Raw genomic sequence first — 25,497 nt, forward strand, 5'->3', positions numbered from 1 at the left:
TACTTCAGGCCCTTTCTGACTATAAACTTGGTTCAGCTTCCAAAGAAATAAATAGTCTTTTCAACCCTTTTGCAGCAACAACTGAAAAGGCTCTGTCCCAATACTTCACAGCTCTTGAATTGCACTGATGGACAAAGTGTAACCTTTTTCCTTGCACATACATCTTAAATTGCGTAATGTAGAAGTCAAGAACACTGGAATAGATTGTTTTAGAGACTAATATCTTGGTCTTAACAGCAATCATCTAAGACTCGAAAGGCTGGATGGCACCATCTTGAAATTGCTGGATCTCTCAATGGGAAGCTGCTTCACTTTTTCTCTGGTGTCACCCGCTTAAGACTGGGCTCTACAAAAAGCATCGGGGGAGTACAGTGCTACCAGGGCTTAAGTGTTTTTTCCAGCTCGCTAGTCTCTACCATCCATTCTCCATCCGTGGCCCAAGAAGATTAGCCTCACCAGAATGCAACAAGCAAGCAACGGCTTAAGATTGTCTTTAACACTGGATGTTATTAGTGTCAATAAGGCAAGAAAAACAAAGAAACTTAAAGTGCAAACGTGCAGTTTCACACACATTATTCCAGTTATTACACATGAAAAATGTGTCGGATATAATTGAGCTTAATTCGTCACGTGCAGTAGCTTCAGAGCAATATAGACAACGATCAGTGCAATTTATGGAATGAACCAAGCCAGGAAACAAAGCATTTGAGAAGGAGGACCGTAATTACACACTCGATCGTCATAAAGATTGCAAGGGTAACATCAATCCATACAGTCATCTCTTTGCTTAAAAAAACGGTCATCAGTGCTCAGTCACTGTCATCATGGAATCTTCCAGGCAATTGAGCCCATAACAGTACCTAACCCGCCACCCCCCTCGTCCCTGTGTGACATTCTCATATAATGTTCTTTTGCTGTATTAAGATTTCAAAATGTGTTCGCTAACCCATAATTGCAGTACTACAGGTTTTTCAACAGTCCTTTTTCTGAAGAATTCCGGTGAAGCTGGTGTTGCAGTGTATTCTTTGCTGTGAAAGCCCAAGGTACAAGATAGTGCAACATTCCTTTAGACACGGTACGGTATGCAAATACTTTAGACTGTTGAAGACGCATGACGTCTCGTCAGTGGATTTTTACACAAAGTTTAATTATACCATTGATATGATGAACGAAAGCAGCTTCTTATAAGTAATAGTGTAAGAGCTCATGTCGTTTTCATCTGACTTTGACAGGATATCATTCCACACCAACTTCAGCTATGGCATTTCGACATATTGATTTGAAAGTCGTTGCTTTAACTAAATACAACATTTTCACAGGTGGAAGATCTTGAGAATTTCTTAAATGATCCTTTAAAGAAGCATACACTGATCAAGTTTTTGCCAAGGACAATTCGGCAGCAACTTTTGTACAAGAGGTAAGCAGTTAAATAAAAATGTATGTGGTTTCAAGATTTCCCTTTATCACTGCTGCTTGACCCATAATTATAATTTGTAAAGCATGTTAATCACTCAAAGAACATATTTCCAAGATCATACAAAAAACAAAACTATAGAAACCAAATTGTTAGCCATTTAAAGGTAATATTTCCTACATTATGGAAAACTATAACATTGTGGATGTTACTGGCTACATTCTAGATGTCGTCATACACTTAAATCTCAAAATGAGTTGTAGACAGTCGATGTTCTGGCAGGCTGCAAATATGGAGTCTCTCATAGACACCCTTAGTATTGACTGAGAAACTGGCAGTCCTCTGTCATTCTGTCTGCAAAGAACCTGGCTTTTGACATCTGATGATTACTGGGATTTACTGTCCATGTTCAATTTTTTAAGTAAAAGTTATCACTGTTATAATGTGTTCCAATTATTAATGCCTATGAATTACACTAAGGACTTACTAACAATGCTTGCTTGCCTATTTTTATGGTCTCCCAAGTATTTGACATAAAGTGTGAATGGCATTTGCAAGACTGAGGATGAGTACTGCCTCCAAAATTAACCTCATGTACAGGTGCTTCTTCCTGCTTTTCCTTTGTTTTAGCCAATGTTGAACGACCACATATGGTTTCCCACTGGAGAGCCCTCTGGAGGGCTTTCTAGTCGCTCCTGCAGGAGGCACCACCAGTGATGGAAAGAGACTGAAATTAACCAAATCACTTTTGAGATGATGGTCACTTGGCTAGTAAATCCTTCTTTCCATCACCTTTTTTTATTTACAAATGTCTCCTTTGACTTGACATGTGTGGCAGTCCACGTACCTAGGTGGCAAGCTGGGTCCTGGTTCTATATAGTCTACTCTGACCACTGTGTGCTCCTGCTCGGTTTACCTGTATACCACTGGAACTTACCAGGGCTGCACACCTCCAGTTGGCCAGTGTGTGCACAAACTCCAAGACCGTATCCCCTTAGCTGTTCACTCTTCACTCTGCAGACAATGTTGCATTGTTTGTCTGCTGCCCTATTTGTTTTCAAGAACATCCAGGTTTGCAACAGCTTTTAAATGTAGGCATAGTGGTACAAACTATCCTGTTGTGGTGAGAAGATTATGATCCCCCATTTGAATGAGGCCATACTGGTAAAGGTGTGCTAATATTAACTGCTTTTGAACCAATTAATACCTTGTACTCATTCTATGTGATCCGAACTTTGTGAACACTGGAGCTTGGCAATCATTAAAACTGTTTACAAGCATTTCATGGAATAAAGCCACCGGCCTTGGTTTCAGTGCTGTAGTTTGTCTTTTTTAACAGTTTTGTATATACATGATACCGAGACTTCTACGCACCGATTCCTTACCTTTTGAATAGCCCCAGACATCAGACTGGATCCAAAGGTTTTTCGAGCAGTACCACTGTGTGCCGGTAGGTGGCACCATTCGACTCGGAGTCGTCCACGTCTGAAGTGATGTGCACGGTACCTGTATAAGCACCACCTCGATGTACTGACTTCAGTTCTTTCCTTTCTGCATCTGAGAGCACTGATTCGGATTGAGCTACCCCATAGTCACCTTTTGACCTTTTTTTAAAAAAAATAGTTTTTGTCCACTTTTTTGTGAGAGTTTATCTCCTGATGGCTGGATTCAAACCATTTGAGGCCTTTCATAGGCAAATGTCGGTGACAGATGCCCACTTTGTGGGTTAGGGGTGCCTGTAGCTGGGACATGACTCGAAGGCGTGTGAGGACTGTCATGAGCCTGAAGGCGCAGAGGGAGCTGTCCCTTAAGCTCCTTGCTGCCCAGCGTCGGTCGACCCTGAGACGCTCAAGTTCCCGGGTGAGGTCCCAGGACCATTTGCGGAGCCCCTCCTGACGTTCCTCCTAGCACTCAGTAATTGGGGATGTCATGGAAGTCTTAAAGCACAGGAAGTCAAAAAAGCCCAAACACTCTTCGACTTCCCACATCCGTCAGTCATACAACAAGATGAGGGAGTGTCTGCATTCCAGACACTGCAATCCGGTGGGGCATGAACCTGGGTCCACTCCGCACTTTCCAGATTTTCCCAGAGATGGAGCGATCCCTGCCTAGCTGAAGGAAATGTACAAGCTGTGTGCCTCATCGTTGGGTGACCAGGCCGTTTGGTAGTAGCTTCGGGCCCCATGTGCATGGAGGTGCCCCTACTGGGACCGTGCTGACATGTTTGCACTTGTCCCCAGTTGTACCCCAGGAATCCCTCGATGGATCCGGAACGGAGCCACCGGCGAGACTGAGACCTTCCTCAGCACCCGCTCCAGTGCTAACTTCCCCTATGTAGCGCCATCCCCATCGGCATGCTCAACTCCAACACAGAGCTGAATGAGTCTTCCGATGCCACGTCAGAGTCAGGACATCCTTTCTGAAACCGAGCAAATACCTTACTTGATGGATAGGCCTGGTGAGGAAAAAGTTTGGGTGGGGGAGGGGGGTTGTCAATGGACCCTTACAGAGAAGATCCAGTTGAGGAGGACAACTGGTATGAGGAACTAGATGACACCAGTGAGTTGGACCCCTCACATAACACTGGTCTGGTTTCTCCTCCTACTGTGGCTGTGGAGAAGATAGCCTCTTTTGCTATAGGGGTCTATATATGAGTGGCTGAAGTGGTGGACATTAATCTACCTTCCATTGCCGTCAAGACTAACGTCTTGATAGAGGAGCTTCAGCCAGGAGTCACCCCCTCAGAACTCTTACTCCCATTCATTGAAACACTTACAGGAATTCTGCTTGGGGTCTGGTCCAAGCCCTGCACTGGGGCTACTGTGAATAGAACGTTTCCCGTTGCCATCACCCTGCTCCTCGGGATCCCACTTTACTTACCCAGCACCCCACCCGGAGAGCTTAGTGGTCCAAGCCTCCTCATTCATCCTGGCGGTTTCTCTACCACCCCACCAGATAGGAAATCCAAAAGGCTGGACACCTTCTGTAGGAGAATGTTCTCTTCCACCAGCCTGGCACTGTGGTCAGTGAACACTGCGTGCCTGTTGAGCTGTTATTCCCATACACTATGGGATTCAGTTGCACAAGTGCGGCCTATGGTCCCGGAGGAGGTCTGGGCCTTAAACTCTCAGGCTGTTGCCAGTTGGTGAGTTGCAGCAAAGTTGTACATCAGATGTGGACTTGTCACAACAGACTCACTATGTAGAGCGATTTGAGCTCTGGTGACCTTGCAATCCACCACCTGGCTGTGAGGGTCTGGGTTTTAAGGGGATGTCCAGGCGCCCTTTGATGGCTCTCGCCTCTTTGGAGTCCAGGCGTATTCAGTGCTGGATCCCTTCAAGGAGAAGAGGGCTACGTCTAGGTCCTTTGGCTTGTCTACCCCTCGTCAACTCCAATCCGCTTTTCCCCCCTTTCGTGGATACAGAATGGAGCTCCAACCACACTCATACTCTCCCAGCCACCACGGCCAACAAGCTTCCCAGCCTTTTTGCGGTTGAGGGTGCAGGTCCCAGAGACCACTGGGACAGGTGCACTGTGGTCAGGTCAGTCTACCTCTGCTCCCCCTAACCCCCAGCCATTCCTCCCCCGGCACCCGCTGCCTCCCAAACCTCTTTAGTTCACCCTGAGACCGTCATGGGCATCCAAGCAGTCATCTTCACCCACTTTCAGACTACAGCGAACCTCCTGCACTCACTGGGGTTCACTATCAACATGCCAAAGTCACACCTGACTCTCTCTCTCAGATGCTCCCTTTTATCAGATCTTTTCTGGACACAGTGCAGTTTCGGTCCTATACTCCCAAATGGCGAGTCCAGGATATTTAGGCCATTATACAGATGTTTCAACTCTGAGGCTGTTGGGCCTCCTGCATCCTGCTGGTGGCACATGCCCGCTGGCATATGCGGGCTTGGCAGTGGGCCCTTATGGCCTTTTGGGGGCAGCTTCAGGGGGAATCTCTCTGACATGGTCCATATCTCAGAGGGAACTGCAAAGGACCTACAGTGGTGGCTAATGAACCCACAATTGGGGTCAGTGGCTGATCCCTCTCCCTTCCCCAGCCAGAGTTGACTGTAGTGACCGATGTGAACATCTGTAGTGACAGATGTGAACAACTGTAGTGACAGATGTGAACATCTGTAGTGACAGATGTTCACTGACCACACCACCTCCATGGGGTACTACAACAAACCGGGAGGCGTGGGGTCATGGACCATTTGTCAAGAGGGTCTGCGCCTCTGGACATGACTGGAACGTCAGGGCATTTCCCTGGTGGTGCAGCATCTGGTGGGCTCTCTGAATGCCAGAGCGGAAACCTCAGCCAAAGATGCCTAGTGGATCGCGAATAGCGTCTCCATCCAGAGGTGGTGCAAGGTCTCTTTCAGCATTGAGGAGAGCCTTGGTTAAATCTGTTCGCCACTGCCAAGAATGTCCAATGTCAGCAGTTCTGCGAGCTGGAGTTTTGTCCACCCTAAGCGTGGAAGGGTATACTCAGATGTGAGTCCCTTGCTCATTGCACCATCAGGATTCAAGCAAGCCGGGCCGAAGACGGCTGAAATGCCAGAAACCGGTCCCCGGAAGCTTGTTTCCTTCCCAGTGTAAGAATTGGCTTTTGTAGTCTGGTCTGCCCTGTTCCCATGATGCACTGGGCCAGGGACAGACTAATTTGCATAGAGCCAGGTTCTGAAACTGGGATGGTGCAATGAGCTAAAAAATTGTGTTGGATCTAGCCCTGATCTCTTGACTGGGTGAGAGTATTCTGCTTAATTCAGAGACTCTGTCCATCACCACCCCTTGTTGTAAATAATTTTGTCCACCCTAAGCGTGGAAGGGTATACTCAGATGTGAGTCCCTTGCTCATTGCACCATCAGGATTCAAGCAAGCCGGGCCGAAGACGGCTGTAATGCCAGAAACCGATCCCCGGAAGCTTGTTTCCTTCCCAGTGTAAGAATTGGCTTTTGTAGTCTGGTCTGCCCTGTTCCCATGATGCACTGGGCCAGGGACAGACTAATTTGCATAGAGCCAGGTTCTGAAACTGGGATGGTGCAATGAGCTAAAAAACGGTGTTGGATCTAGCCCTGATCTCTTGACTGGGTGAGAGTATTCTGCTTAATTCAGAGACTCTGTCCATCACCACCCCTTGTTGTAAATAAAGGAGTTTCCAAGGTGACTGTCACTCTGAGGTGCTTTTCACCTAGAGTGGAGTCTGGCCTCCATTACACTTATCAGTCAATAAACTCCTGCCCAGCGATCTCAAGAAAATCAGGAATGACTGGGCACAAGTCATTTTTGCGTCTGCAAATTGGGTAGGGAGAGTCTGGTATCTCGAGTTGTTGATCATTACCATCGGTCCACCAGTCAGGCTGCCTCTTCGGGAGGATCTTCTGTTGCAGCATCAAGGCAGGGTTCTGCAACCAAACATGTGCACCCTCCACCTGCATGTGTGGCGATAGAGCGGCAACAGTTTGCAGCTATCAACCTTCCTCCCGAAGTCTGTGATGTTATTCTGGCAGCCAGGTGTCCCTCCACCAAGTCAGTATACGTGTGCCATTGGGAGAAATTCGTGCCATGGTTTGCTTCCGCAACTTTGACCCCTTATCTGCACCTGTCTAATTAGTGCTCTTGTTTGCATTAGCTCTGACCCTGCTTTAGGCACTTTTAACTGTTACGTCTCGGTTATCTCCGCATTCTTGCAGTTTCCTACCAATCTTCTCTCTAAGTCACTTGCTGTGGCTAGGTTTTTTGCCTCAATTGGACCTCAACCTGGTCCTCACTTTGTCTGTGTGCAGCATTTGAGCTTCTGCATAGTTGCCCTATTCGGTTTGATCATCAAAACTGCTTTATTAGTGGCCAAAATATTGGCCAGGACGGTCAGCGAGCTGCATGAGCTCTCTGCGCACCCTCCTTATGCCACCTTTTACTGAGACACACTGGTTCTTCGGACATGTACCTCCTCCTTTCCAAAGATTGTGACTCCTTTTCACGTAAGCTAGAACATCACCCTGCTTTCGTTCTTTGCTCCACCTCATCTATCCAAAGAAGAGGAGGGACTCCACCTCCTGTACCCAAAAAGAGCATTGTCGTTCTACTTTGACCGCACAAGAGAGTTCCGGATGGGCCATCAACCTTTCATGGGCTATTTGGCAGCAAAAAGAAGAAAAGCTTTACAGAATAGAACTATCTCACAATGGACTGTCCTGAGCATTAATATCTGGTACGCATTGGTCAAGAAACAGCCCCCTGAGTGCTTGCGGGCTCATTCTACCAGAGCGGAGGCTACGACCACTACGTTAGCATGCAGCATTCCCCTCCTGGACATCTGCGAGGCAGCGACCTGGGCATCACTGCACATGTTTACAAAACATTACTGCCTGAACATACAGGTTCGTCGTCACGGGCACTTCGCTTGTTCGGTCCCGTAGGACTTTTTGTTTAATTGGGTTAGCAGACCCACCTCCGGGTGGTATTGCTTGGGTATCTATTGAAAGGCAGGTAATCTGTGGCTATCAGACAAACAAGTTACTTAACGGCAGTAACACTTTATCTAGTAGAGGCTCTATATAGCTGCAGATTCCTTACAGACACTTCCATCCTCCCCGCTCTGTGATCCGGTTCAGCTGTATGGGACACCCTTTTCAGGGCCTTGGTCTTATCCACACAAATGGTCAGTTCACATCATAGGTCTATGCTCCTGGTGTGGAAAGTCGCAAAAGTAACTGACGTCAGCATGCCAAGGTGGCACCTATGTACCGCGCACATCACTTCTGGTGAAGACAACGCTGAGGTGGAGCTGAACTGTGCCACCACCTACAGGCTCACAGGGGTATTGCTCGAAAATCTTCTGGATCCAGTCTGATGCTTGGGGATATTCAAAGAAAAGGATTTTCCGGCTAGATAGAGCTTCTACCAGATAGTGTTACCAAAGGTAAGTAACTTGTTAATTTTGAACTTTTGCAGTTAGTAAACAAAAGTAATTGCTAGGCCTCCATTTGAGAGTCCGCAGATTAGTCAGGGGCCACTGTGTCACAAAATTACCAGTTGTGGTTGTTTGGCTCTGGCGTCTTGTGCTCTGTCCCACTATAGCTCCACAGTCGCCCAAGTGCATTCCTTCCACACTTCACATGAAAGTAACAAAGACTGCTCCCTCATGCCAGCAGTAAGTGCTGGGCTGCTTTGTGCTGCCGATGGAGTCTCATACAAGTGCCACCCCCGTGAGTCAACGTCAGTTCCTTTCTTTTTGCAACTTCATATGAGGATCTGGAGCATGTGCCAACATTTTTCTTGTCAGTTGATGAGTTTAAAAAAAAAATATTAGTTCTTTTTTTTACATTCTGCAAGGGAACATTGTCTCCTACTAAAACTATAGAGTTTAAACCTTGCTGGTACAGATCATTATTCCCCCTGAGTTTTATATATAATATGTACGGCCATCTGTTTGAGGAAGAACAGGTAATGACTAACAACAATCCTTTCCATGATCGGATTGTGTTATGGAAAAGATACATAGACGATATTTTCGTCATTTGGCGAGGAGATGCAATGACCATCTTAGAGTTCCAAACTGGCTAAATACAAGGAACAGTTTCCTCAGATTCACACTTGAACACAGCAAAGAGAGTCTGCCCTTTCTAGATCTTCGGATTTTTCCTTCTGACTCGGGACTGGAAAGTGAACTGTACAAGAAACCAATGGCAAGGAACTCATTATTGACTTTCGATAGCTACCATCCCAAGTCGCTTCGTGAAAATCTACCGGTGGGTATTCGTATTCGGAGAAATTGTTAAGAGAAAGAAAAATGTCAATATCATGCAAAACGACTGTCTCAACAACTACAGGACAGACATTATCCTAAGCATCTTGTATGAAGAGCGATGAAGAGAGCTTCCAACAACAACCGTGAAGCTCTTCTAGAACCACCAGTACAAAAACCACCCATGACAAGATTAACCTTCGTCAACACATTCAGTACACTCTCAAATGGTATACAAAAGAGTGTAAGAAAAAACTGGTGGATTCTGAATGTGGGAAATGAGAACAATTCTTTACCATTGTTTTCATTTAAAAGGAGTTCCAACCTTTGTGATAACCTAGTTCACACCAGACCCAAAACGAAACCACCTAACACTCTATGGGATATGCCAGCAGTCCAAGGGCACAATCCGTGTGATACGTGTACTGCCTGCCCCCAAACTGAACATACACTAACGGTAGACATTGGCACTGCAACACCATGGATACAAACAAAACACACTTATTGCAACATCGAGAAAGTCATTTATTTGATAACATGTCCGTGTTCACTCCATTATGTGGGCATGACCACACGCAAGGTCAAATTACGGATAAATGAACACACAAGCAATATTAGGTGCAAAAAACAAGCCATAGACTCACTAATTATTTCCTGACACAGAAACATTGCGCAGAGGAACTAAAATGGATGGCTCTAGAACAACCATTTATTCCTCCCCATGTGACACACTTCGAGATTTCTCTTTGTAAATGAACAAAAATGGATTTTAAGCTTAAAAGTGATATCCAGTGGCTCAACGATGATATTCCGTGGACTTCATTGTAAGATATGCCGTCACTCTTAAGTATTATCTTTATACTATGTCATATACTAAGGATTTGGTCTTCTTACATCAAAGACCTTTAGCTCAACCAACTTACTGATTTATACTAAACACCATTGTCAAGGTGTTATTGCCTTTACGATGTCAAATACCTATATATCTAAGTCTATCAGGAGTCATTTTGCCAAAACACACACAGACTCTCTCCAAATACATTACCCATTACCCCGTGGTCCCACCTAGATGCACGCTTGGAAAGCGTGCTAACCTGGTTTTGACAGCATCTCTGTATGTATCAGACTAATAGTGAGCCTCTTTAAAATTGAATACTTGTGTGCAGGTTAAATTGTATTTTGAATTATACTAGTGCTTTTTTAGGTCTCGCGCCTGCGATGCATATGGCGAAGCCATATGCGCATCGCGCAGGCGCGATACTATAGTCATCGGCTATGCTTCCCAGGAGACAGGAGATGTCACGCGCACGCTCTGGAAAGCGATCGGCGCCGGCCGCGCGCGCGCGTTTCCCAATATCCTGTCTCTCTGGGAAGCACACAAGCAAGCCCAGCAAGCCCCGCCAAGGTAACTTTGAAATAATCTTTATTTCTTGATAATTATTGCCTCCGGACTTTTTTGTTTAATATTACGGGCATGTGGGTTGTGTGATGCTGCATAAACAGATGCGTTTGGAGTTTATTTACCGATCCGCTATGGAGGGGCTTTTCTTTAATCTGTTGGTGGCTGTTTTTTTTTTTTTATTTATATTGCGTCTTCATGTACACATGATGTTTGACTTTTTTGAGCAATTCGTTACGTTGGGCTTTTGTATAATTTGATACTAGCTGTTATTTTATTTATATTGCGTCTCCCGATGCTGTGTTTGCCTGCCCCGCCAGCTCTCCAAGGTTGCTATTTGTTTCTTTCCCATCTGCGTACATCACTTGCGGGATACAGGTAAATCTGCATTCTAGAGTTGCCTTTATTGTTTTGAGGCCGGGCGCAGGGGCTGCTCCGATGTTATCAAGGCTGCTATCCCACTGCTAAGGCGGTGCTGCACTCACTGCCTTGTTTATATTTGTTTTAGTTCCGTGATGCTCCGATCTTTGCCCCTTCCGAGTGGAGCTTCCGAGTGGAGCTTCCGAGTGGAGCTTCCGAGTGGAGCTTCCGAGTGGAGCTTCCGAGTGGAGCTTCCGAGTGGAGCTTCCGAGTGGAGCTTCAGAGTGGAGCTTCAGAGTGGAGCTTCAGAGTGGAGCTTCAGAGTGGAGCTTCCGAGTGGAGCTTCCGAGTGGAGCTTCCGAGTGGAGCTTCCGAGTGGAGCTTCCGAGTGGAGCTTCAGAGTGGAGCTTCAGAGTGGAGCTTCAGAGTGGAGCTTCAGAGTGGAGCTTCAGAGTGGAGCTTCAGAGTGGAGCTTCAGAGTGGAGCTTCAGAGTGGAGCTTCAGAGTGGAGCTTCAGAGTGGAGCTTCAGAGTGGAGCTTCAGAGTGGAGCTTCAGAGTGCAGAGTGGAGCTTCAGAGTGGAGCTTCAGAGTGCAGAGTGGAGCTTCAGAGTGGAGCTTCAGAGTGCAGAGTGGAGCTTCAGAGTGGAGCTTCAGAGTGCAGAGTGGAGCTTCAGAGTGGAGCTTCAGAGTGGAGCTTCCGAGTGGAGCTTCAGAGTGCAGAGTGGAGCTTCAGAGTGGAGCTTCAGAGTGCAGAGTGGAGCTTCAGAGTGGAGCTTCAGAGTGGAGCTTCAGAGTGCAGAGTGGAGCTTCAGAGTGGAGCTTCAGAGTGCAGAGTGGAGCTTCAGAGTGGAGCTTCAGAGTGCAGAGTGGAGCTTCAGAGTGGAGCTTCAGAGTGCAGAGTGGAGCTTCAGAGTGGAGCTTCAGAGTGGAGCTTCAGAGTGGAGCTTCAGAGTGGAGCTTCAGAGTGGAGCTTCAGAGTGGAGCTTCAGAGTGGAGCTTCAGAGTGGAGCTTCAGAGTGGAGCTTCAGAGTGGAGCTTCAGAGTGGAGCTTCAGAGTGGAGCTTCAGAGTGGAGCTTCAGAGTGGAGCTTCAGAGTGGAGCTTCAGAGTGCAGAGTGGAGCTTCAGAGTGCAGAGTGGAGCTTCAGAGTGCAGAGTGGAGCTTCAGAGTGGAGCTTCAGAGTGCAGAGTGGAGCTTCAGAGTGGAGCTTCAGAGTGCAGAGTGGAGCTTCAGAGTGCAGAGTGGAGCTTCAGAGTGCAGAGTGGAGCTTCAGAGTGGAGCTTCAGAGTGCAGCTTCAGAGTGGAGCTTCAGAGTGCAGAGTGGAGCTTCAGAGTGGAGCTTCAGAGTGCAGAGTGGAGCTTCAGAGTGCAGAGTGGAGCTTCAGAGTGCAGAGTGGAGCTTCAGAGTGCAGAGTGGAGCTTCAGAGTGGAGCTTCAGAGTGGAGCTTCAGAGTGGAGCTTCAGAGTGGAGCTTCAGAGTGGAGCTTCAGAGTGGAGCTTCAGAGTGGAGCTTCAGAGTGGAGCTTCAGAGTGGAGCTTCAGAGTGGAGCTTCAGAGTGGAGCTTCAGAGTGGAGCTTCAGAGTGGAGCTTCAGAGTGGAGCTTCAGAGTGGAGCTTCAGAGTGGAGCTTCAGAGTGGAGCTTCAGAGTGGAGCTTCAGAGTGCAGAGTGGAGCTTCAGAGTGGAGCTTCAGAGTGGAGCTTCAGAGTGCAGAGTGGAGCTTCAGAGTGCAGAGTGGAGCTTCAGAGTGCAGAGTGGAGCTTCAGAGTGCAGAGTGGAGCTTCAGAGTGCAGAGTGGAGCTTCAGAGTGCAGAGTGGAGCTTCAGAGTGCAGAGTGGAGCTTCAGAGTGCAGAGTGGAGCTTCAGAGTGCAGAGTGGAGCTTCAGAGTGCAGAGTGGAGCTTCAGAGTGCAGAGTGGAGCTTCAGAGTGGAGCTTCAGAGTGCAGAGTGGAGCTTCAGAGTGGAGCTTCAGAGTGCAGAGTGGAGCTTCAGAGTGCAGAGTGGAGCTTCAGAGTGCAGAGTGGAGCTTCAGAGTGCAGAGTGGAGCTTCAGAGTGGAGCTTCAGAGTGGAGCTTCAGAGTGCAGCTTCAGAGTGGAGCTTCAGAGTGCAGAGTGGAGCTTCAGAGTGCAGAGTGGAGCTTCAGAGTGCAGAGTGGAGCTTCAGAGTGCAGAGTGGAGCTTCAGAGTGCAGAGTGGAGCTTCAGAGTGGAGCTTCAGAGTGGAGCTTCAGAGTGGAGCTTCAGAGTGCAAAGTGGAGCTTCAGAGTGCAGAGTGGAGCTTCAGAGTGCAGAGTGGAGCTTCAGAGTGCAGAGTGGAGCTTCAGAGTGCAGAGTGGAGCTTCAGAGTGCAGAGTGGAGCTTCAGAGTGCAGAGTGGAGCTTCAGAGTGCAGAGTGGAGCTTCAGAGTGCAGAGTGGAGCTTCAGAGTGCAGAGTGGAGCTTCAGAGTGCAGAGTGGAGCTTCAGAGTGGAGCTTCAGAGTGGAGCTTCAGAGTGCAGAGTGGAGCTTCAGAGTGGAGCTTCAGAGTGCAGAGTGGAGCTTCAGAGTGGAGCTTCAGAGTGGAGCTTCAGAGTGCAGAGTGGAGCTTCAGAGTGCAGAGTGGAGCTTCAGAGTGCAGCTTCAGAGTGCAGCTTCAGAGTGCAGCTTCAGAGTGGAGCTTCAGAGTGGAGCTTCAGAGTGGAGCTTCAGAGTGCAGCTTCAGAGTGCAGCTGCAGAGTGGAGCTTCAGAGTGCAGAGTGGAGCTTCAGAGTGCAGAGTGGAGCTTCAGAGTGCAGAGTGGAGCTTCAGAGTGCAGAGTGGAGCTTCAGAGTGGAGCTTCAGAGTGGAGCTTCAGAGTGGAGCTTCAGAGTGGAGCTTCAGAGTGGAGCTTCAGAGTGGAGCTTCAGAGTGGAGCTTCAGAGTGGAGCTTCAGAGTGGAGCTTCAGAGTGGAGCTTCAGAGTGGAGCTTCAGAGTGGAGCTTCAGAGTGGAGCTTCAGAGTGGAGCTTCAGAGTGGAGCTTCAGAGTGCAGAGTGGAGCTTCAGAGTGCAGAGTGGAGCTTCAGAGTGCAGAGTGGAGCTTCAGAGTGCAGAGTGGAGCTTCAGAGTGCAGAGTGGAGCTTCAGAGTGCAGAGTGGAGCTTCAGAGTGCAGAGTGGAGCTTCAGAGTGCAGAGTGGAGCTTCAGAGTGCAGAGTGGAGCTTCAGAGTGGAGCTTCAGAGTGGAGCTTCAGAGTGGAGCTTCAGAGTGGCGCTTCAGAGTGGAGCTTCAGAGTGGAGCTTCAGAGTGGAGCTTCAGAGTGGAGCTTCAGAGTGGAGCTTCAGAGTGGAGCTTCAGAGTGCAGAGTGGAGCTTCAGAGTGGAGCTTCAGAGTGCAGAGTGGAGCTTCAGAGTGGAGCTTCAGAGTGGAGCTTCAGAGTGCAGAGTGGAGCTTCAGAGTGCAGAGTGGAGCTTCAGAGTGCAGAGTGGAGCTTCAGAGTGGAGCTTCAGAGTGCAGAGTGGAGCTTCAGAGTGCAGAGTGGAGCTTCAGAGTGCAGAGTGGAGCTTCAGAGTGCAGAGTGGAGCTTCAGAGTGCAGAGTGGAGCTTCAGAGTGCAGAGTGGAGCTTCAGAGTGCAGAGTGGAGCTTCAGAGTGCAGAGTGGAGCTTCAGAGTGGAGCTTCAGAGTGGAGCTTCAGAGTGGAGCTTCAGAGTGGCGCTTCAGAGTGGAGCTTCAGAGTGGAGCTTCAGAGTGGAGCTTCAGAGTGGAGCTTCAGAGTGGAGCTTCAGAGTGGAGCTTCAGAGTGCAGAGTGGAGCTTCAGAGTGGAGCTTCAGAGTGCAGAGTGGAGCTTCAGAGTGGAGCTTCAGAGTGCAGAGTGGAGCTTCAGAGTGGAGCTTCAGAGTGCAGAGTGGAGCTTCAGAGTGGAGCTTCAGAGTGCAGAGTGGAGCTTCAGAGTGGAGCTTCAGAGTGGAGCTTCAGAGTGGAGCTTCAGAGTGGAGCTTCAGAGTGCAGAGTGGAGCTTCAGAGTGCAGAGTGGAGCTTCAGAGTGCAGAGTGGAGCTTCAGAGTGCAGAGTGGAGCTTCAGAGTGCAGAGTGGAGCTTCAGAGTGCAGAGTGGAGCTTCAGAGTGCAGAGTGGAGCTTCAGAGTGCAGAGTGGAGCTTCAGAGTGGAGCTTCAGAGTGGAGCTTCAGAGTGCAGAGTGGAGCTTCAGAGTGGAGCTTCAGAGTGGAGCTTCAGAGTGCAGAGTGGAGCTTCAGAGTGCAGAGTGGAGCTTCAGAGTGCAGCTTCAGAGTGCAGCTTCAGAGTGCAGCTTCAGAGTGGAGCTTCAGAGTGGAGCTTCAGAGTGGAGCTTCAGAGTGCAGCTTCAGAGTGCAGCTGCAGAGTGGAGCTTCAGAGTGCAGAGTGGAGCTTCAGAGTGCAGAGTGGAGCTTCAGAGTGCAGAGTGGAGCTTCAGAGTGCAGAGTGGAGCTTCAGAGTGGAGCTTCAGAGTGGAGCTTCAGAGTGGAGCTTCAGAGTGGAGCTTCAGAGTGGAGCTTCAGAGTGGAGCTTCAGAGTGGAGCTTCAGAGTGGAGCTTCAGAGTGGAGCTTCAGAGTGGAGCTTCAGAGTGGAGCTTCAGAGTGGAGCTTCAGAGTGGAGCTTCAGAGTGGAGCTTCAGAGTGGAGCTTCAGAGTGGAGCTTCAGAGTGGAGCTTCAGAGTGCAGAGTGGAGCTTCAGAGTGCAGAGTGGAGCTTCAGAGTGCAGAGTGGAGCTTCAGAGTGCAGAGTGGAGCTTCAGAGTGCAGAGTGGAGCTTCAGAGTGCAGAGTGGAGCTTCAGAGTGCAGAGTGGAGCTTCAGAGTGGAGCTTCAGAGTGGAGCTTCAGAGTGGCGCTTCAGAGTGGAGCTTCAGAGTGGAGCTTCAGAGTGGAGCTTCAGAGTGGAGCTTCAGAGTGGAGCTTCAGAGTGGAGCTTCAGAGTGGAGCTTCAGAGTGGAGCTTCAGAGTGCAGAGTGGAGCTTCAGAGTGGAGCTTCAGAGTGCAGAGTGGAGCTTCAGAGTGGAGCTTCAGAGTGCAGAGTGGAGCTTCAGAGTGGAGCTTCAGAGTGGAGCTTCAGAGTGGAGCTTCAGAGTGGAGCTTCAGAGTGGAGCTTCAGAGTGGAGCTTCAGAGTGGAGCTTCAGAGTGGAGCTTCAGAGTGGAGCTTCAGAGTGGAGCTTCAGAGTGGAGCTTCAGAGTGGAGCTTCAGAGTGGAGCTTCAGAGTGGAGCTTCAGAGTGGAGCTTCAGAGTGGAGCTTCAGAGTGGAGCTTCAGAGTGGAGCTTCAGAGTGGAGCTTCAGAGTGGAGCTTCAGAGTGGAGATTCAGAGTGGAGATTCAGAGTGCAGATTCAGAGTGCAGATTCAGAGTGCAGATTCAGAGTGCAGAGTGGAGCTTCAGAGTGGAGCTTCAGAGTGCAGAGTGGAGCTTCAGAGTGGAGCTTCAGAGTGCAGAGTGGAGCTTCAGAGTGCAGAGTGGAGCTTCAGAGTGGAGCTTCAGAGTGCAGAGTGGAGCTTCAGAGTGGAGCTTCAGAGTGGAGCTTCAGAGTGCAGAGTGGAGCTTCAGAGTGCAGAGTGGAGCTTCAGAGTGCAGAGTGGAGCTTCAGAGTGCAGCTTCAGAGTGCAGCTTCAGAGTGCAGCTTCAGAGTGCAGCTTCAGAGTGCAGCTTCAGAGTGCAGCTTCAGAGTGCAGAGTGGAGCTTCAGAGTGCAGAGTGGAGCTTCAGAGTGCAGAGTGGAGCTTCAGAGTGCAGAGTGGAGCTTCAGAGTGCAGAGTGGAGCTTCAGAGTGCAGAGTGGAGCTTCAGAGTGCAGAGTGGAGCTTCAGAGTGCAGAGTGGAGCTTCAGAGTGCAGAGTGGAGCTTCAGAGTGCAGAGTGGAGCTTCAGAGTGCAGAGTGGAGCTTCAGAGTGCAGAGTGGAGCTTCAGAGTGCAGAGTGGAGCTTCAGAGTGCAGAGTGGAGCTTCAGAGTGGAGCTTCAGAGTGGAGCTTCAGAGTGGAGCTTCAGAGTGGAGCTTCAGAGTGGAGCTTCAGAGTGGAGCTTCAGAGTGGAGCTTCAGAGTGGAGCTTCAGAGTGGAGCTTCAGAGTGGAGCTTCAGAGTGGAGCTTCAGAGTGGAGCTTCAGAGTGGAGCTTCAGAGTGGAGCTTCAGAGTGGAGCTTCAGAGCGCAGAGTGGAGCTTCAGAGTGGAGCTTCAGAGTGGAGCTTCAGAGTGGAGCTTCAGAGTGGAGCTTCAGAGTGGAGCTTCAGAGTGGAGCTTCAGAGCGCAGAGTGGAGCTTCAGAGTGGAGCTTCAGAGTGGAGCTTCAGAGCGCAGAGTGGAGCTTCAGAGTGGAGCTTCAGAGTGGAGCTTCAGAGCGCAGAGTGGAGCTTCAGAGTGGAGCTTCAGAGCGCAGAGTGGAGCTTCAGAGCGCAGAGTGGAGCTTCAGAGCGCAGAGTGGAGCTTCAGAGCGCAGAGTGGAGCTTCAGAGCGCAGAGTGGAGCTTCAGAGCGCAGAGTGGAGCTTCAGAGCGCAGAGTGGAGCTTCAGAGCGCAGAGTGGAGCTTCAGAGCGCAGAGTGGAGCTTCAGAGCGCAGAGTGGAGCTTCAGAGCGCAGAGTGGAGCTTCAGAGCGCAGAGTGGAGCTTCAGAGTGCAGAGTGGAGCTTCAGAGTGGAGCTTCAGAGTGCAGAGTGGAGCTTCAGAGTGGAGCTTCAGAGTGCAGAGTGGAGCTTCAGAGTGGAGCTTCAGAGTGCAGAGTGGAGCTTCAGAGTGGAGCTTCAGAGTGCAGAGTGGAGCTTCAGAGTGCAGAGTGGAGCTTCAGAGTGCAGAGTGGAGCTTCAGAGTGGAGCTTCAGAGTGCAGAGTGGAGCTTCAGAGTGGAGCTTCAGAGTGCAGAGTGGAGCTTCAGAGTGGAGCTTCAGAGTGCAGAGTGGAGCTTCAGAGTGGAGCTTCAGAGTGCAGAGTGGAGCTTCAGAGTGGAGCTTCAGAGTGCAGAGTGGAGCTTCAGAGTGGAGCTTCAGAGTGCAGAGTGGAGCTTCAGAGTGGAGCTTCAGAGTGCAGAGTGGAGCTTCAGAGTGCAGAGTGGAGCTTCAGAGTGGAGCTTCAGAGTGCAGAGTGGAGCTTCAGAGTGGAGCTTCAGAGTGCAGAGTGGAGCTTCAGAGTGGAGCTTCAGAGTGCAGAGTGGAGCTTCAGAGTGGAGCTTCAGAGTGGAGCTTCAGAGTGCAGAGTGGAGCTTCAGAGTGGAGCTTCAGAGTGCAGAGTGGAGCTTCAGAGTGGAGCTTCAGAGTGCAGAGTGGAGCTTCAGAGTGGAGCTTCAGAGTGGAGCTTCAGAGTGGAGCTTCAGAGTGGAGCTTCAGAGTGGAGCTTCAGAGTGGAGCTTCAGAGTGGAGCTTCAGAGTGGAGCTTCAGAGTGGAGCTTCAGAGTGGAGCTTCAGAGTGGAGCTTCAGAGTGGAGCTTCAGAGTGGAGCTTCAGAGTGGAGCTTCAGAGTGGAGCTTCAGAGTGCAGAGTGGAGCTTCAGAGTGGAGCTTCAGAGTGGAGCTTCAGAGTGGAGCTTCAGAGTGGAGCTTCAGAGTGGAGCTTCAGAGTGGAGCTTCAGAGTGGAGCTTCAGAGTGGAGCTTCAGAGTGGAGCTTCAGAGTGGAGCTTCAGAGTGGAGCTTCAGAGTGGAGCTTCAGAGTGGAGCTTCAGAGTGCAGAGTGGAGCTTCAGAGTGCAGAGTGGAGCTTCAGAGTGCAGAGTGGAGCTTCAGAGTGGAGCTTCATAGTGCAGAGTGCAGATTCAGAGTGGAGCTTCAGAGTGCAGAGTGGAGCTTCAGAGTGGAGCTTCAGAGTGGAGCTTCAGAGTGGAGCTTCAGAGTGGAGCTTCAGAGTGGAGCTTCAGAGTGGAGCTTCAGAGTGGAGCTTCAGAGTGGAGCTTCAGAGTGGAGCTTCAGAGTGCAGAGTGGAGCTTCAGAGTGCAGAGTGGAGCTTCAGAGTGCAGAGTGGAGCTTCAGAGTGCAGAGTGGAGCTTCAGAGTGCAGAGTGGAGCTTCAGAGTGTCAAGAGCAATGCCAATAGCTCTAACTTTAACAAAGGCAAAACCATTGCATTGTAAATGCTTGTTATTTTACCGAATCACATGCTCATGCTGCTGCCTGGTTTGTCTACATGCACACAGGCAGAATCACTCGGTACAAAATGGCTCCTGTTCACTCGTCAGTACGGTCTTGCGCCGCCCCACCTTCCCCCTGCCAAATACATTCATTCCAAATACTGCTTATTTTCATATCAGACTGACTTCTCACATCTGGGATAGCAGGGGCACCTTCCACAGTGATTAGTGCTTCACAAAAAATAATTCTCGGCTAGCGCTCAGAAGCCTTGAAGCTTTGATTGAATGACACTGCAGTTTGATGCCCCGCTCGTTTTTTGATGCTATGCGTTCCAGACACTGATTTTATTAAGACTCACTTGGAGCTCTAAACTGTCACTTGATCTTTCTTTGGGTCATTTCGTTTGCCCGGAAGGACTAACATATCTGTGAAACCCTCTTCTTTTATAGTTTGAGCATCGTCTTCGTTTAGCAGGATAACATTATACATTTGAAAATACAAATATCCGGGAAGAGCAGAGAGCAAATCTCCGCGATGTTGGGCATTCTCCTATCATAAAGGAAGCGTGTTGGTGGGACCTGTGGCATCTAACGCATCATTTAACCCTATATGCGTGGGCACCTACCACAATAATGTATAGGATGAGTTTGTTCCGTTCCCGTTTTTAATTTGATGTAAAACTCAAATCACTGCACACTCTCTACTACACACTCTCTACTACACACTCTCTACTACAGTCACTACTCTCTACTACACACTCCCTACTACAGTCACTACTCTCTACTACACATTCTGCTACACACTCCCTACTACAGTCACTACTCTCTACTACACATTCTGCTACACACTCTCTACTACAGTCACTACTCTCTGCTACGCACTCTACTCTCTACTACACACTCTCTACTACACACTCTACTACACACTCTCTACTACAGTCACTACTCTCTGCTACGCACTCTACTCTCTACTCCACACTCTACTACACACTCTCTACTACAGTCGCTACTCTCTACTACACACTGTACTACACTCTACTACAGTCACTACTCTCTACTACACACTACTACCCACTCTCTACTACAGTCACTACTCTCTACTACACACTCACTACACACTCACTACTACAGCCACTACTCTCTTCGACACACTCTATACTAGACACTCTCTACTACACACTATCTACTACAGTCACTACTCTCTACTACACACTGTACTACACACTCTACTACAGTCACTACTCTCTACTACACACTACTACACACTCTCTACTACAGTCACTACTCTCTACTACACACTCTACTACACACTCACTACACACTCACTACTACAGCCACTACTCTCTTCGACACTCTATACTAGACACTCTCTACTACACACTATCTACTACAGTCACTACTTACTACACTCTCTACTACACACTCTACTACACACTCTACTACACACTCTACTACACACTCTACTACACACTCTACTACACACTCTACTACACACTCTACTACACACTCTACTACACACTCTACATTACACACTCTACATTACACACTCTACATTACACACTCTCTACTACACACTCTCTACTACACACTCTCTACTACACACTCTCTACTACACACTCTACTACACACTCTGCTACACACACGCTCTACTACACACTCTACTACACACCCTCTACTACTCTCTACTACTCTACTACACATTCTCTACTACTCTACTACACACTCACTACTTTCTACTACACTCTACTACAGACTCTCCACTCTCTACTCCACACTCTCTACTCCACACTCTCTACTTCAATCTCTCTACCTCAATCTCTCTAATTCAATCTCTCTACCTCAATCTCTCTACCTCAATCTCTCTACTTCAATCTCTCTACTTCAATCTCTCTACTTCACATTCTGTATTACACACTCTCTACTACACACTCACTACTCTCTACTACACACTCTCTACTACACACTCTACTACACTCCCTACTACACATTCTCCTACACACTCTACTACACACTCTACTACACACTCACCACTCTACTACACACTCACCACTCTACTACACACTCACTAGTCTCTACTGCTCACTCTCTACTACACACTCTCTACTACACACTCTCTACTACACACTCTCTACTACACACTCTCTACTACACACTCTCTACTACACACTCACTAGTCTCTACTACACACTCACTACTCTCTACTACACACTCACTACTCTCTACTACACACTCTACTACTCACTTACTACTCTCTACTCACTCTCTACTACTCACTACTACTCTCTCTACTACTCACTATTACTCTCTCTACTACTCTCTCTACTACTCACTCTCTACTACTCACTCTCTACTGCTCATGACAATGCCATTTATTTATCTGTTTCCAAAACCAACACATAAATAAAACATTTGTCATTTACAATGCCAAAAGCGCTAACTTTTGCAAAGGCGAGACCGTTGCATTGTAAATGCTTGTTATTAATCTGCAGACAGTATTATACATAGAGAGCACGTAGAAAGAGAACAAACTACATTTCCCATGAGTCTAGCTCTTTCTGTAGTTCTTTGGTAACTTCATGTACACGTCTCGAAGAACATGATCAGCTAGCGCCGCAGTGCTGGCGCGCACCGGTGTAAGATTAAACATCTCTAGTATTTAAACCCGAGCCTCACCGTCCGCCGGTCACCTCCGGTTCCAGCTCGTGTCCGGCCCAGGGTACCGACGGACAGGTGAGTAAACGCGCAAGCGAGTGATCCACTTCTGGAAGCCGCTTTGATTTAAATGCTGACTGTATTGCAGTGTTTGATAGAAAAGACCTCATTTCTTGATCGTTTAAAGAGTTTGTTTTATACGCGCTACCTGGGTTTTACAGTAAGAGAAATAGGAGAGCTTTTAGAATCACCCTGAGTACATTTTTGGTTTTAAATAATTGCACATCCTGAATATTTTGGAAAAAAACAACTTGGTAAACAAGATTAGCGGTTAAATAGGGAGGAATTTCCACCAGATGTCTAAGGCCAAATATTTAAGATCTAGTCATGAATTGCTGGCAATACTGGGTAGGTAATAAGAACAGCATCTACCACACCTTGTGAGATATATATGGTAAAACTCTTTTTCCATTCCTGTGTAAAACATGGTCATGATTATGCAAACTGTTGACAGCTAAAAAACTACAAGGTAGCCATATCCACAGACTGCTGGATGAATCTGTGAATATGTTTTTTATTTCTCATCTGTTGGACTTGGCCCTTTTTTGCAGGGTCATCCCTGAACTTTTTCCCTTCCTCCTGTATTTTCTCTGACCTGTTTTTGTTGGTTTTATGACTCCGGGCACTTTACCACTGCTGATCAGTGCTTAAGTGCATATGCTCTCCCTATTATAAATTAAGGTATGAATTTGTGATTCCATGAGTGGCTGGTTTGGTTTACCTGTCATACCCTGCACCAGGGGTTGCCCAGGGCTTGTAAACCAAATGCTGCTGGTGGGCTTGCGGTATAACAATAATAGGCCTGACTCCAATCAGTAAGGCTGAGTCCACTAAACCAAAAACCAACAAGAATGCCAATACTGATCATAATTTTAAACAATTGAATGCGTGGTGCAAGGATATCCAAGACAAGCAACCATAACCTTATTAATAGCTTTTAATTTCAATGTTCAAAAAAAAGTTTTGATTGCAAATCATATACAGGGGATATGTACAAACATGTACTACAAAAGAACTTAATAAATACCTTCTATGCACAATTATTGACAAACACTCCCACTATTACTACAAACGAACAGTCTCATACATTCATAACCTTTCCATTCATCCACACACCACTCAGATCACACCACGAAGTCCTTATGGACCACTATAACTTTTCAAATTTATTAAAGAGGCCCAATCACCCACCAAACACAGTATTAAGAGGTTCACATTTACATTCAACGGTGCAAAAAATTGCATACAAGGCAATGTATCAAATAATGCACACAAGAAAACTTCCAAATTACTAAGGATAAACAATTATCTTTACAATGCACCAAAACCTTGATCGTAACAATTAAACACAATTGTGTGGTAGTGAAAAAAGAAGGGTTTACGCGTTTCAAACCCCATCCAATGCAGGGGTTCTCATCAGGACCAAGAAACACTGTGGAAACAAAAACAAAAAAAGACAACAATTGTCATGACCTCACTTTTACTAAATTTGCCCAACGCTCCTTACCGGCCACCACGGGCCAACACTTACCAATTTAAAAAAAGAAAAGCCACAGCCGTGGACCTTCCTCGTAGTTTAGCTCACTGTGTGATTCTAGAAAAGAAAAAAAGAAAGAAACAGACAAAACGCATCCTGTAGTCAACTTCAAAGACAACGTCTGTAAAAATGACCCATTGCTGACACTTAAACTTACTTCATTCAAAAGATTCCCAGTGGAGGATTTTTTGCCACATATGTGAAACATCCATCAAGATGCTGGTGCCCGGGCACCTATTTAGAACAAGCAATGGAAATGCAATAGGTCTCGCATTAGAAAAGTTGGAGCTATTGGTCTTGTAAATGACACATTTTATTTATGTGTTGGTTTTTAAAATAGCTAAATTGATAGCTTTGTCATTTACAATGCCAATAGTTATAACTTTTGCAAATGTGACACCTATAGCATTTGTAATGCAATATGTTTTATTTACGTGACTTATATGTATTCATATTACAAATAACAATGGCCTTTATTTTTTTTAATTAATACTTAAATAAAAAGTTATTGTAATTTATAATGGCAATTGATACCGAGGGTTGTGAATAACCTGAAGCGATCACTGAATTTAGAGAAGATACCACAGAGGGTTAGTTTGTTTATAGCAGGAGTTCTTGTTGTAATTGCAGGTAACAAGTTCCAGTCCTTGCAAAATAACGCAGTGGGCTATGTCTTTGGAGCACACATCTCCATGCAAATGGCGAGATTTACGTTTGAATATGTGCGAGGTATTTTCTAAAATGAGAGCGTTTGGTAGTAATTAATACCATTATTTAGTTACCAAAAAAACAAAAACAGTAAGACGAACAAGACGGAGGGCATTGCTGTGGGGAGGGGGGAGGAGAAATGCGAAACGGCCGCAGCAGGGGGCGGAGCGGGGAGAGCGGCGATGGGGGAGAGACACGGGCCGTAGTGTGAAGCAGCAGGGGCCTTTGTGCCACAGACCTCAGACACAGCTTACAGTTAACTTGCCTGATTGATACCGAAGGTTGTGAATAAGGTAACAAGTTCCAGTCCTTGCAAAATAACGCAGTGGGCTATGTCTTTGGAGCAAACATTTCCATGCAAATGGCGAGATTTACGTTTGAACATGTGCGAGGTATTTGCTAAAATGAGAGCGTTTGGTAGTAATTAATACCATTATTTAGTTACCAAAAAACACAAGATCACCGCGAAATAAGAAAGTATAACTTGAATCCTAAAACAAAGGTGAATGAACACAGGCGTGCTGGCCACAGAATATGCAAATCGGTTTAATGCAGCTGCACGCAAGACCACAGTATTGACATTTGACAGGAGTATACACTTATGAATTCTGTGAAACGTACATGTGCCCTTCGGTGTACTGCTAGAAAAATAAATACGTAAAGTACACTCTGAGAGCACCAGATATAGAAAAAGCTTCAAGCAGCTATGGCATTTCTTCAACAGGAAAGTGGATTCGGCTGGGGGGGGTGAGGGGGGAGGCGGTTTGTTTTAGAAACAGAGGAAAGCAGGAGGAGGGGGCAGTCGGTTTTAAAAGACATTGTGATGATATGCGTTGTGAATGTATGCGTAACGTCATACATTCCATCACCACAGAACCTACGGAAGGTAAAGGCCGATCTGGAAGTCTTTTTAGCTGTTCTAAAGTTATCAATTGTTCCTCTATTATGACTGGATGATGTGAGTAAATACCGAGCTCTATGTTCAGACAGCCATCACTTTTTTGTAGGTAATGTTTTATTGAATTATAAAATGAACTTTTCATGACAATCGGCAAATCAGTGAATTCAGGCAGTCACTGGATTCTCAAAAACAGTGTCCCACAGTTGCATGGCATTCACTTGGGAGGCGTGGGAGGGAGGAGAAATACGAGACGGCCTTGCGGCCGTGAGACGTGTGAAGCAGGGGGCGGGGGGAGCGGATGCCTTTGAAGTGAAGCTAAGCTTCACTTCAAAGGTGTGGGAGGAGTGCGGCTGAGGGAACAGACGGTGATTTGACGATGTGCACGCGCATTTTAGGTCAATGCGCTTGCGCATTGACCTAAAAGCCACGGGCACAGCACCAAATCGTCCAGTTAGGTAAAGTCTGTTTAAGACGCTATAGTCTCGCAAGCTCAATGCGCATGCGCACTGACAGGCGAGACCTAAAAAACGGTAAACAATGGTTACAATCCTATTCTCTAGGGTTACGCTTAAAAGTGGACAAAGTTAGACTAACGATCCTGCCGGAGGATTGAGAGCTTAGACGGCCGACTACCGAGGTAAGCACCGCATCTGGGTATGAAGACGTATTGGAAGTACAACATTATAGAGGAGTGGTTAGC

The 25,497-nt window shown here is 47.5% G+C and overlaps 1 protein-coding gene across 4 annotated transcripts in view; it reads left to right on the plus strand.

Moving 5' to 3' along the window:
* Positions 1 to 25,497, plus strand: part of GTF3C1 (general transcription factor IIIC subunit 1) — a 2,559,884-nt gene that overhangs the window by 1,081,264 nt on the left and 1,453,123 nt on the right. For all 4 annotated transcript variants that reach the window (XM_078662887.1, XM_078662886.1, XM_078662885.1 and 1 more), the window contains exon 17: positions 1,320 to 1,417. In XM_078662887.1, coding sequence (XP_078519013.1) covers positions 1,320 to 1,417 — 98 coding nt within the window. The remainder of the gene's footprint in view (positions 1 to 1,319; positions 1,418 to 25,497) is intronic.

The sequence above is a fragment of the Lissotriton helveticus genome, chromosome 10, assembly GCF_964261635.1.
Source record: "Lissotriton helveticus chromosome 10, aLisHel1.1, whole genome shotgun sequence".
Classification (NCBI taxonomy): domain Eukaryota; kingdom Metazoa; phylum Chordata; class Amphibia; order Caudata; family Salamandridae; genus Lissotriton; species Lissotriton helveticus.